At 38.9% G+C, this 12500-nt stretch overlaps 3 protein-coding genes across 4 annotated transcripts in view; 1 reads left to right on the top strand and 2 right to left on the bottom strand.

Annotated features, from left to right (window-relative positions):
- LOC137992003 (dynein axonemal assembly factor 4-like) overlaps positions 1-7178 on the bottom strand; it is an 8541-nt gene extending 1363 nt beyond the window's left edge. Inside the window, exons 1-8 of the mRNA XM_068837036.1 lie at positions 6943-7178; positions 3873-4157; positions 2931-3207; positions 2090-2217; positions 1874-1977; positions 1671-1751; positions 801-873; positions 270-375 (exon numbers count right to left, since the gene is read on the bottom strand). Coding sequence (XP_068693137.1) covers positions 270-375; positions 801-873; positions 1671-1751; positions 1874-1977; positions 2090-2217; positions 2931-3207; positions 3873-4157; positions 6943-7065 — 1177 coding nt within the window. The 5' untranslated portion in view covers positions 7066-7178. The remainder of the gene's footprint in view (positions 1-269; positions 376-800; positions 874-1670; positions 1752-1873; positions 1978-2089; positions 2218-2930; positions 3208-3872; positions 4158-6942) is intronic.
- A 284-nt stretch (positions 7179-7462) lies between these two features.
- Positions 7463-12500, top strand: part of LOC137992005 (nucleotide triphosphate diphosphatase NUDT15-like) — a 10976-nt gene continuing 5938 nt past the window's right edge. Inside the window, exons 1-3 of one of the 2 annotated variants that reach the window (XM_068837038.1) lie at positions 7463-7643; positions 9692-9888; positions 10502-10650. In XM_068837038.1, the coding sequence (XP_068693139.1) occupies positions 7492-7643; positions 9692-9888; positions 10502-10650 (498 nt within the window). In that variant the 5' untranslated portion in view covers positions 7463-7491. Of the gene's footprint in view, positions 7644-9691; positions 9889-10501; positions 10651-12500 lie in introns of those variants that run through there. The other variant, XM_068837039.1, reaches the window with a different exon arrangement.
- LOC137992004 (frataxin, mitochondrial-like) lies at positions 10214-12187 on the bottom strand. The gene is made up of 6 exons (XM_068837037.1): positions 11985-12187; positions 11858-11904; positions 11645-11765; positions 11504-11531; positions 11329-11398; positions 10214-11016 (listed from the first exon to the last, which is right to left on the bottom strand). The coding sequence occupies exons 1-6, from the start codon at positions 12174-12176 to the stop codon at positions 10848-10850; spliced, it is 627 nt and encodes a 208-aa protein (XP_068693138.1). The 5' UTR covers positions 12177-12187; the 3' UTR covers positions 10214-10847.

Raw genomic sequence — 12500 nt, 5'->3', positions numbered from 1 at the left:
ACAAACGTTGGCCGTGTAGCACTTATATTTTAAACAGAGTTAACTGAATAGAGTGTAATGTGAAGTGCTAGATTTCAATCCCATATGAACCATGTCTTCTCCCTCGCAGCCGTTTTTTGGATGTCACGCAACGTTGCGTGACATCCAAAAAACGGCTGCGAGGGAGACTAGTACACCCGTTGCTCTCTTCGCTCGTTCGGTCTCTCTTTCTCAATCGAAGACTGCGAAGAATTTCGAGAGGGCGACTCGGAGAAAGCCTAAGAAATTACCTGACACATATTCTGTCATTTGCATGTACGCAGTTCCCCTTCTGACATGAGCTTTACATCTTGATGCACGGTTAGCTTCAACAGGAGGAATGAGAAGTTCTAATGCCTGCAAGTGTAAAATCCATTTTAAAAATTGGAAACGTTTCAAAAACAGTTTCTTTGCTCCCTTAAGGTCACCATGGACAAGAAAACAAAAAACTATAGAACAAATCTAACAATTCTTTGTGAAGGAAACAAGCCACTTTTCCTAAAAGCTTTGGGACCACGGGAAAGTTTTTCATGCAATGACGAAGCAGTCCTAAAAATAATTTTAAAAAAAATTCAACAAATTTCTGGATTATGTTTTCAAGAGATCCAATAATTTACTAACCAAAAGGTAAAAACAAAGGTGTTTCATTTTTCTTAGTTTGTTTTTACAGCCAGTTTTCAATAGTTTGAACGGAACTGTGAAAAAATCTGTAATATTACCGGTTAAAAAAGAAAACAACAAACAAATTAGGAGACATCGACGCAAGGTGTAAGGTGTCTTACACTAGAACAATCCTGTACACATTCTTTGTACTGTCTGAGCTGAAGATGGCAAGCTGCCCGGTTGGAATACAATCTGAGTTCAGTTAAAGAAACAACAGCCACAATAAAAAGAGCTGCAAGTTATGTTTGTTAAACACACTTTTAAACTTAACATGGAAAAGTTATTGGCATCCAGGAAAACTTTACCTAACTGCTTGTTAATAATGTATGTTTGCCACGGTAGACAAGAGGGAAAAATATATATGTCACTTTTAGACAAGCAGCTGGTGTGTTGGTCTCTCATGGCAATGACTGAGTGAAAAGACTGTTGTTTGAGAGCATGTTACTCTTGTTCTGTGTTGAACTTTACAAGTCCAATACTTCGAGATCTACACTGGCTACCTATCAAAGACGAATTGAATTCAACCTGCACCTAGACATCTGAGTGTTCTTGCACACAACCGGAAAAATAAGGGAACTAGAGCTGATGACAAGAACTTTCTCCAAATTAAGAAGGCCAAGAAGTCAACATTTGGATGCCGAAGCTATGGAAGAAGTTACCTGATGGTCTTAACCCTAACCCTAACCAAACATTAACATTTTCAAGAAACATTTTAAGACTTTTCTTTGCAAACAATGACATTTGGAAGCAATAAGTTCTATGTTTATCATTTTACATCTACTATTTTACATGTCGAGATTTTACTTGTGTTTCTTGTACAGCACTTTAGAATATTGCAGATAAAGCCCTATATAATCTGCAGTTTCCATTTTGTCTTCTCTTTTAGCGGGCCTCTCGCCAACTAACTTGACATTTCTACTTTGAATTCTTTCAAGAACAACATTACTACATACAAAGGACCACAAAGGACTAGAAATATTAAAGGATATGATGGGATGGAGTCATCAAGGACAATGGCTGCTGTAAATGCACTAATTGCAGCTACAATGTTGCCAGTCTTATAAAAACCCCTGACAAAAAAGAAAAAATTCCATAACAGGATCATGAATTGAATAAAATTGAGGCCAAAGGTCAAAAAGCAAATCATTAGTGTCATCAATTACTGATCTTGGCAAGGATAAATCAGACTTACATTCCTTTGTCTTTGAGCCACAATGGATTCATTTCTTCCATATCAACTGCATCACTGTTTGTATTGTCAGTTTTGCGACCAACACTGGCCATCTTTTTCAACCACTGGTGGCCATAAAAATATTAATGAACCAAAAAATTCAGATAACATAACCCATGTGATTAATTGGGAGATAATAAAATTTGATGATACATCTGGGCTGGAATTAAAGCATACCTCCTCTTCCTCTGGGGCTTTAGATTCCCTAGCCGCAGTTCTGAAAATTCTTGGAGTGAAAGAGACTGAAATACAGCCTGAAGATCTTGGTCCTGGCACTGACTTTGCAAACATCTCTTTATTTCTGTCTGTTAACGGGGGAGACCAAGGTAAACAATGTTATCAGTTGTCCAAAAATAGAAGCCGAGAGACAAATCCATCAACTAGTAAATCTGGAACACCTGTACAGAAGCACCAGGCCCCAGTTGTTGAAATGATGGCCACAGAGTGCTCTCCACTGGATAAATCACTATCCATTGGATAGCACAATTCATCATTGGTTTTGCTATGACTTATCCACAAGATAGTGATTTATGTGGCAGATAGTGCTATCAATCGTTTGAACAACTGGGCAATACACAAAGAAGATTGAGAGTTGCTTTCAAAATAAAAAGAAGAAAAAACGTTGGGGGTACAAAATTGTTGAGCTTGAATAATGAAAGTTTTGAACAATCTTTTGGTCAGCAGTCCTGTGCTGGCCCCACCAGGCCTCTTTTTGTGCTGAATTCCAAAATTAATTATGTGGAACTAATCTCTCATTAAATGCCTGAGGTACATGTATGCTTCAGAAACATTATATCTTGCTTGGAAGAGAGCACAGAAGTAGAAATACAGTCCCCTTCATTGTCTCTGCCACTGTAAATGTCGGACCTTAAAGATCCTTCATGCTTCTTATGAAGAGTTAGAGAAACACTCATCAATCAAGCTTCTGAGGGTGATTTTTCAGGTTGGTTGGAGATATAAAGATTTACAGTCTCTCTATGTGAGGAAAATGGTTTGAGCAATAATTCAAGATTTTTACCATTTGACATTTGCTTCTTATCAGGGGAGAGCTGTTTTACAGCCAGCTTTTGTCTTGTCCCCAACATGTCATCCGTTCTTCCCTCTGGGAAATTGCTTTCTTTGTCTCTTGATGAGGTCTCCACGTGTGATATTCTGTGTTCTTCTACTTTTGAACACTTATGTTCTTGACTTGATGGCAATCTTTGGATCTCTTTCCACCTTTCAATTGCCTCAATAGCATTCTTACGTTCCTCTTCTTTTATAGTCTCAATTTTAGCTCTTTCCTCTTGTTCTATCTAAAAGGGAATACGTGTGTTAAAATGCAATAATACCAGTTTTGAGAGAAATCAGTAGCCTTTCTTGCCAGATGGTCCCCCATCCAGGTAGTAACCCCATCCAACAAGACTTGACCTTACTTGGGCAAGCAGTAACATCATCACAAGAGATCAGCATTATTTGTGCCAGCTAGAACAAGAAGGCATCCAAATGCTGAAATGGTGTGGCATCATGATCGACACCCGAGGGACATCCTGTAAAACTGACACGACTACAATGCATTCTCCACAAACACAATAATTCATTAACACTCATTGCCAGTAAAACAGCTGTGCACCTATCTCCTTCCCAGACACAAATTGTGTAATTTACTATGTGAATTAAACTACACAGATGTTTATATTGGCTTGAGCTAATACAGTCCTGTAGTATACTGTCCACCTCCCAGAAAAAAAGTGAAATGTTGCAACATAAAAAGTGAAGACCACAACTTTGGAACATTGATGTGGAAGCAACAGCTGGGAAGCAGGGGGAGGAGGGAGGTAAATATTATATAATGAAAATAAGTACTGAAATGCAACAAAAATAATTTTGTGGAGTACCTCCCTCTTACAACTGTGGACCAATTTGGAAGAAAAATAATCTCATCAAACACTGTCACGTGACACAAAAACTGTTCTATTACCTTCATTTGCTCCCTCAATGCTATTTTCTCTTGTTCTCTTTTTTCTGCAGCTTTGCAGGCATGTTCCTTCTCTGCTCTCTCATGTGCTTTTCTGATTGCTTCATCTCTTTTCCTTTTCATAAATTCTTTATCTAATGATTCTGCAACTTGAAGAACATTCCACTGAACTGGGTTCTTTTTAACAAGTTGAAACTTGATCATACCCTCTCCAAATGTTGCTTTACTCTTTGCATCTTCGACTTCACTGTGCAGGAAGACTTCAAAAATGTAAGGGGGATAGCTAGCCTATTAGAAGAAATGCTTTAAAGTTAACATGGAAAATGAAATTTATTATAACGAAAGCAAAGTGGGGATATGATAAAAAAAAATAAGGCAAATCAAATAACCTTCTATGAAAATCTGTTTACTCCAAGTCTAACAATAAATACATTATTATTATAATTATGTCCAATATTGAAACCACAGATTTGATGTAAGAATCTTGGATGTCTCGCTTGGAAGCAAGTAACAACAACTAGGGCCAACTCCCATGTCTTATAAAGACAGAACTTTCCTCAGGATACATGCCATACCCAACAATGCTAATTTCTGAATAACTTCCAGCCTCATTTTCATTTCCAGTTTGTCCAAACTGGGACCACACAGACTTTTCTCATTAATGTATTCCATATTAGTCTCTTGATTTCGTCCTTTGGTATTTCTCCATTTTTCCCAACTCTTTCTGCTTCACCTGAGTGTCTCCAGGAATTGCTATATCTACTATCTTGACCTCTCTTGTTTCCTTAATCAACAAACACAATATTCTGCCTCCTAGCTTCAATCACTTGATTTGCACTGGATGGTTAAGTCCCATAACAGCTAGTAACATTTGTTCTCACACACTTAATGAACATACCATTTCTCAGCCACCTCCAAATTGGCTTTCCCAGTAACTTGCAGTGTATCAGTACCTTGCAAAATTGTCTTGCCTTTTGTTACATTCGCTCTAAGCCAGTCTTCTACATTCGCTGATGATGTGACAAACACTCTTCCGTTTTTATCAATGTGGTAATTGATGAAATTTGTACGAAGCGCCTGTTCCTGGGCGCTACAGATCAGTGCACCCCTTCAGATCACCTTTCCTTAGCCCCAGCCAAGATTTGGCAAGATCTACCTACTCCATTTCCTTGAGAAATTGACCATGTAATTTCTTGTTGTGCCAGAGCCTCAATTTCTCCCCGGTTTGCTCCCTTTTAAACTGTTCTGGCTCTACAACGTCACTTACTTTTAAATGTCTGTGAACCTTCACCATTTCAAGTATCTCTTCAGTGCTACTATTTATATACCAAGCAAGACTATTTTCTTCAGCCCTAACACAGCTCTTAACTCTTGTAAATCCTCTTCCACCTTCCTTCCTGCTTACATAAAGCCTTGAAACCTCACTATTAGGCTTCAATTCTTTGTTCATAGTCATTAACTTGTGTGTGCCCTGATCCAAGCTCTTCAGTTTGTTCTTTCTCCATGCAATAATACCACCACCATATATCATAAGTGACGTTGCCCAAGTGTTTATCACTTTGATCTTATTGCGACCATTAAGTTTGGCATGTAGCACAAGGCGAGTTCTTCCCAAATACTCTTTTCGAAAAGTTTATTTCGTCTTATCTTCCAGGATCTTGTCATATTCAACAATCCCCAGGTATTTATAGCCTTCTTCACCTATCTCGTTGACAACCTGCCTATCACTTACATTAATTCCTTCGCTTTTAACAACCTTTCCCCTTTTCAACACTAACACACCACACTTCTGGATCCCGAACTCCATGCCATTGTCCTTACTTACTTATTGCATGGACTGTTGATAGAAGGCTGTCAATGTCTCTCTCATCTTTAGCAAGTTACATCTTCAAGTCATCCATAAACAACAAATTGTTTACTTTGATGTTCCCAATAATTGGGAACATCAAAGTAAATAATTTGCCCACAATTTGTTCTTTGTGTACCCCGCCTTCATTCGCCCAAGGACTCTAGACAATGGAATCATGCAAATACTGAAAAATTTTAAGGGGAGAAAGGGTATCACCCTGGAATATTCCTCTCTTAATATTGACTTTGCCTAGTGACTGACCACATGCAGTTAGCTCTATCTTTTCTAGTCAAAATAAAATTAAAGAATTCAAGTCCACTCAATGCCATGTTATGTAACAACAAAAGATTCTGCTTAATATATGCCTTGTTAAGCAACTTCAACACTTGCATTAATGTGCCTTGTAGAACAAGACACATTAATATCTTTATATGTAAGCACTACACCACCCTGCCTCCACATTGTGCCTCCGTGTTTTGAAAGCACAGTGGTGTAGTGGTTGGGACACCAGACTCTAATCCTTTCCCCTGGGTCACTTGTCATTCACCAATGTTAGGGTCAGGGTTGCCTAAACTTGCCCACACCCTGTCTCTCTTCACACATGTGTATAAACATACATGCAACATATATATTGCTGGGGGTAACACTGTGATGGACTAGCATCCTGTCCAAGGGGAGTAACTCTCACTTGCTTCCTGCTACTAGTACCTAAAACCGGGATAGGCTCTGGCCATGCGAGGCCCTAGTGGATAGTGTGCAACTTTGCTTTGCTTTCAGCAAATCTGTACATGCTGTCCTGTATGGCATGGCCCTGAACTGAAGGAGAAACTGCCCAATTAACTTGGGAGCAAGCTCTCTTCCCATTCCTTCAAGAGATCTAGAGCTTGCTCACAGGTTTAACCGCTAAATATCCTGCCACCTTTGTAAGAATTCAGTGACGTTCTTGGAAGAACGAGTCAGAATACAATAAATATCGCACCGGCACCGCGAGGTCACGGGTTCAAGTCCCGTTGAAGTCCTGAGTTTTCGGGCTTCTCTATGCAATTGCTATAACTGCGTTCATAAGTTGCGAGGACTTATGAACGCCAATTGGCTTTGTATTCGCAGTTCAATATATGATTCATTTCATATATCATATCATTCGTAGATGTTATTTTTACGCAAAGAAGTCGCTGAGTATCAGTTGCTCTAAGAAAGGTGGTTGAGACGAAACAAATAACTTACCTTAATGTAATCATCGCCAGAAAATATATCTACTCGATTCGCCGGAACTCCTTTCATTGGAACACTTATCAAAACTGTTTCATCAGTTTCCTCCCAAACGTAGTCCTTCACTTTAATAGTCATATTAGTAATTTTGCTCTTTAAAACGAAGAAAACATTGCGCTCTTTTTTCTTTCCTTTGTAAGCAACCAGACATGTTTTTTAAAAAAGTGGTTTCCAGGTTACTGTACTTTCATTCAATTATGTATGCCATAATGGAGTGTCACCACAAGCATAAACGCTCTGGGGCCGGTTCCTTGAAGCCTGGGTTTAGCGATAACCGCTGGTTGAGAAGCTATCAAAACCAGCAGGTTTCCAATTAACGCTTGTTAGTGCAAACCAGACTGCAGACTATGCTTCGAGCAACCCGAGCCGTCACCCGAGCCTGAAGGTTATGGAGCCAGCAAAAGGCTGGAGCCAACAATGGCTCTCTGACAAAGCCAGTCCGGGTTGGTACGTTATGTATGGCGACACATTTTGTCCGATCCACAATTCCCGCCAAACTCAGACATGGCGCACGAACGCGACAGAAGCAAGATTGGAGTAGGGGTCGGGGTGTTTGTAACGTCTCCAGATCACCCTAACTGTGTTGTACTTGGGAAAAGAAAAGGATCCTCAGGAAGTGGGCAATATGCTCTCCCAGGAGGACACTTGGAGTTCGGGTAAGACAGTAGAGAGAAGGTACTTTATCTAAGTCTGTAGTCTACTAATTGACCCTTCCACGGTTTTTGACCGCCATCTTGACTGGGGGTCAAACAGTAAATGTATCGGATTTTGGCCGACTTTTAAGGACGGTGCCTACTAATTAACAATATTTTTGCCCCGGTGTGTGATTATGCAGGAAATGTAGATCTTAACAAGTGTTATTAAAATCCAAAAAGAAAATTGGGGGTAACCACGCATTTTTCAAAGATAATTCATGAATAATATTTTAAAATACAAAGCAATGTATGGCGTTCTTTCTCAAATTGAAACTTAATTATCTCTCAAAAATGCATGGTTACCACGCAAAAATATTCCTGTATTAGTAAGCATCACCGATAGGAAATCCGAGTATCTCGAGATGCGCAGAACATATGCACAAAAACAATAGTAGGCACCGTCCTTAACCGCTGTAGCGTCGCTAAAAAGAGACTGATTTCCAACTTTTGCCACTCCTTTAAATAGTTTTATTTATATCATTCATTCAACAAAAATTAAGGCCATTAGGAAGGTATGACGTCCGTAAATTCGAATAATAAATCTTCTTATGTTGCTTCTAATTTCGTGGGAATTTGCCATGATGATTTTAGAAGGGTTTGTATAAAATCTTAAAAATTCGTTTATGGTCGTTGTAGCCTGAATCTCCTCTTTTTATTTAATGAAAATAATCTCAGGTTAATGTCTTTTAAAAGACACTTTCACTGTGGAACCGTCTCTTTTTAGTGGGGCCACAGCGGTTCAAAGTCGGCCAAAATTCCATACATTTACTGTAATGCACCTATCAATGTAAACCCCGTGGGGGGGGGGGGGGGGGGAGTGCAGGCAAGGGGTGGGGATTTGACCAAGGAGCAAAAATTCTGGTCAATTTCCCAAAGGTGGGGCAGCATACGTTCATCAAAATGTAGTTAGAAATCCCCACCCAGGGGCAAAATACCAATTAAAAGACAAGCTATGCACATACCTTTAATGACTTTAATGACTTAAACTTGGTATGAATCTCGCAAACTTGATTTATCAACCTATCTCCCTTATGAGACAACATGATGTGTCATGTACATTCACTTCAAAGTAGGAATGTTCTAAAAACATTTTTTAATAGACTAGATGGCCTATGAAGTAGCAGATAAACATCGATAAAAAACTCACTTTCTCCGAAACCCACGCCATTCCAAAGCCAATGAAGACGATGCCAGGTAACCACGCTTTATCTTGGTCCCAGTCTCTCTGCCGAAAAAAATTAAATGTCCCGACCCCCAAGCAAAGGTACTCGATCAAAACTCCCACGGAGGAGATGGATTTTGCCGTCAAATCCCCACCCCTTGCCCGCACTCCCCCCCGCGGGGTTTACATTGATAGGTGCATAAATTTAGCGGTGTTTGCCCCCAGCCAAGATGGCGCCAAAAACTGTGGAAGGGGCTAATATTAGAGACACCGTAAATTAACGAAGTCATATTAAATATTGGTTGTTGAGAAAGAGCATTCCTTTCAGAAACTATGCTCATTAGATAATCTGTCAATAGACCAAATGATGTGGCAGTTTTCATCATTTTAAACCTATTAGGGTTGGGACTATCTCGTTGGGTCCTACAAGGTTTACAAGATGTCTTGCTCCATTGATAACTTTATATGCATACTCTCTTTAATACATTATCTTAGTTCTTCCTCGAGCTCTTCAGCGTATGTTTAAGAAGAAGAGTGTGTGTGTGTGTTAGGGAGGTAGGTAAAGTCTGCTACGAGCCTAGTGGCCCATCAGGCTGGCGCTCATCTCCGGTTACTGAAACATGAACTGACTAGGAGTATTTCTAGTCCCCCCTGGATGGGATGCTAGTCCATCGCAGGGTTACCCCCAGCATTAAATTTACCGGTACCCATTTATACACCTTGGTGAAGAGAGGCACTGTGAGAGTAAAGTGTCTTGCCATCCTTGTATGGGATGTTTTGCAGTTTAGTGACAGCAAATTTCTTGATGAATAGCTTGCAAGACATTTGTTCTCTTTTAATGAAACAGTGAGGGCTGGTCTGAATGTGCCATACGAGAGACACTAGAGGAAACTGGCCTTAAAATCAAGAATGTCTCTTTTGCAACAGTTGTAAATGCAATGGTCATTGAAGAAGATTACCATTACATAACAATTTTCATGAAAGGCGAGATTGATATCAACTATTTACGAGAGCCAGAGAACTTGGAACCTGAGAAGTGCGAAGGTAAGTCATATATCCTAGCTTATTGCCAGAAAGTCAGAGTTTGCCATGCATTTTGAACTGTTGTTAATTATTACTGGTAAGTCACATAAGCTAAACTTGGTGATAAATAGGCCAGTTTCATATTCTGACAGCTGGACTGGATCTAGCATGAAATGGAGGCTAATCCGGGCAAATTAATTTGCATTTGAAAAGATTTGCCCGCATTAGCCTCCATTTCGTGCGAGATCCAGTCCAGCCACGAGAATTCAAAAATGGTTTATTAAGACCCTTTCCCACCTAACAGTGAAAGGGGGATGGGTGTTCAGGGTGAAAGTGGTAATGCAACTCTAAACAAATGTGTTCTTTAATAGCTTTTCATTTGATTTTCTTTGTTGAATGCCTGATAACAGAAAAAATATCATGTCGGTTTTACATCACATCCACAACCTTTCTGCTTGTCCTTGAGTTTGTAAATTTGATACACTGCTAACCCTTTTTGTAAATATTACTTAAATGAAATACAGGGTAGCATTTTGATCATGTACAACAGAAGCAATGCAAGCAATGGTGGTAATTTTCATTTTTGAATATTTTTAGTAGTGTGTACTTTATCCAGTTATTTTTGTTCTAACAGGCTGGAACTGGTATGACTGGGAGTTAGAGACATTTCCATACCCACTCTTTGAGCCTCTAAGAATAGCAAGAGAACAGGGATACCAACTATTTGACAGTGTTGAACATGGCCACCGAAACTCAACATTGTTCAATGTATGTTCTAACTGACTACCATGTAAAGTGGACAAGATCAACAGTGACATGCGTAAAGATAAATAGCATCAATGAAGCTGTATGGAATCTGAAATAACAGGATTTTTAACAAAAGCATCACATAACCACTAATAATATACTGCAATCTTACATAGACACAGTAAAAGCATGTCACATGAGCAAACTGTAATTTTTTTGGCAAGTAACTGACATCAACTGTCAATGAATTTATCGTCTGCCAATTTACCATGTGACAAAGCTGTAAAGTCTACTGTGTGACCAAGTATATTTGAAATCTCTGATGAAAGAAGACTGTGCAAGCTGACGCCATCATGACTGTACATCCATGCACCATTTGTAAAGTCATATCTCTTTGGGCCACTGAAATTACAATATAAAGCTAAATTAACATTATGTAAATGCATGTAAAGTAGGAAATCAAGTAGCTTTTATAATAACATCATGTCGATGAGAATTAGCATCTTACCATTCAACACCCAAGGTTTTTTTAGGCTTTGGAGAAGCTGGTCCAATAGGAAATCAATATTATTGATCTATCTTTCAATATTATTCAGGCACCAAGTATCTCCAATTAAACAAATAATCACTCAGGCGAGTTGCTCATTCTTAAGAACAGTCCTGTGCCGTGCATAGACATCTGTTTTATATAGTTTGCAATGTATCCATGTTTACCTTCTGGGAGATGACAACCATATTTGCTTGTTAGGACTTTGCTTGTTGATTACATAAGTACCCCGTCCAGCTTTAAAAAAAAAAAGATTACTAATCAAGAAAAAAACAACCAAAAAACTCTGGCTTTTATAAGGCTATGAAACTGCGTTTTACTGTACAAAATATAAAGCATTACCTCCCAAGTTAACTGTAAGAACTCCACTCTACAGATTAAAGAAAGCGGTGTAGATTAGAAACGGAGATATTGCTGAACTGAACGTATTAAAACATCGTAACTGTGGAAAATAAATAGTGAAGTTTAATCACTCAAACCAACACTCAATTGAACGTCGTAGTCTTTAGGGGTTGACGGGATTTCTCCAAGGTCTTCAAACAACTCTGAAATAGCATCAAGGGTTTCGTCTGCAATATTGTTGTATGACACATCATCCAACGTGCTGGTAAAGGAAACAAACGACGAAGCAAAGTAGGATAAGTTACTGACAATCTGAAAGTGGCTTACAACAAATTGTCAATTAAGATGCAGTACCTGACAACGCAATATTTCCTCGACGATAGAATTTCACCTTGATATATCTACAATAATGGGAGTTTAACCAGAGTACATTTAGTGTTTATATATCTTAGGAGTCGGATAATGTATGATGTTCCTTTACCAGAGGTTTTCTGAAATGCAAACTTCTATACGATCTTCTTCTTTGAAGTGGAATTAACCTAATACAATGTGCAAAAAAATTGAACTCGAATAGTCTAAGGGAAATGACATGAACCCCTCGCAACTTGAACATTTTTGACCAGGCGGCATCACCGCGCTGGTAAGGGAACTGGAACTGACAAAGCGCGGACATTTCGAACAAACATGAAAGTCAAAGTTAAACGTGAGTAGGTTGCGGTGCTTTGTATATAAACTTGCCTTTTGGTATTCTTTCTCACTTTTTTTTTCTGTCTTTTAATTTGGTCATGTTGCGACGTGCCCTTCAATCAAATCAGAGTAAGTATTTATGTTTCGTTGAAAAATAATTTTAATTAACTTACTTTAAACGATGAAATGATATATGAAATGTATCATATATGAGCTGCGGATATGAACTCATAACTGCGAGGATCATAGCTTCACTTGATCACTTCATTTACTTTTCTTTTAAATCCTGTCTTGCTGCCAGACATGGGAC

The sequence above is a fragment of the Montipora foliosa genome, chromosome 2 (assembly GCF_036669935.1).
Source record: "Montipora foliosa isolate CH-2021 chromosome 2, ASM3666993v2, whole genome shotgun sequence".
Classification (NCBI taxonomy): domain Eukaryota; kingdom Metazoa; phylum Cnidaria; class Anthozoa; order Scleractinia; family Acroporidae; genus Montipora; species Montipora foliosa.
The sequence above is the reverse complement of the archived record's forward strand: the minus strand, read 5'-3'. Positions and strand labels throughout refer to the sequence as shown.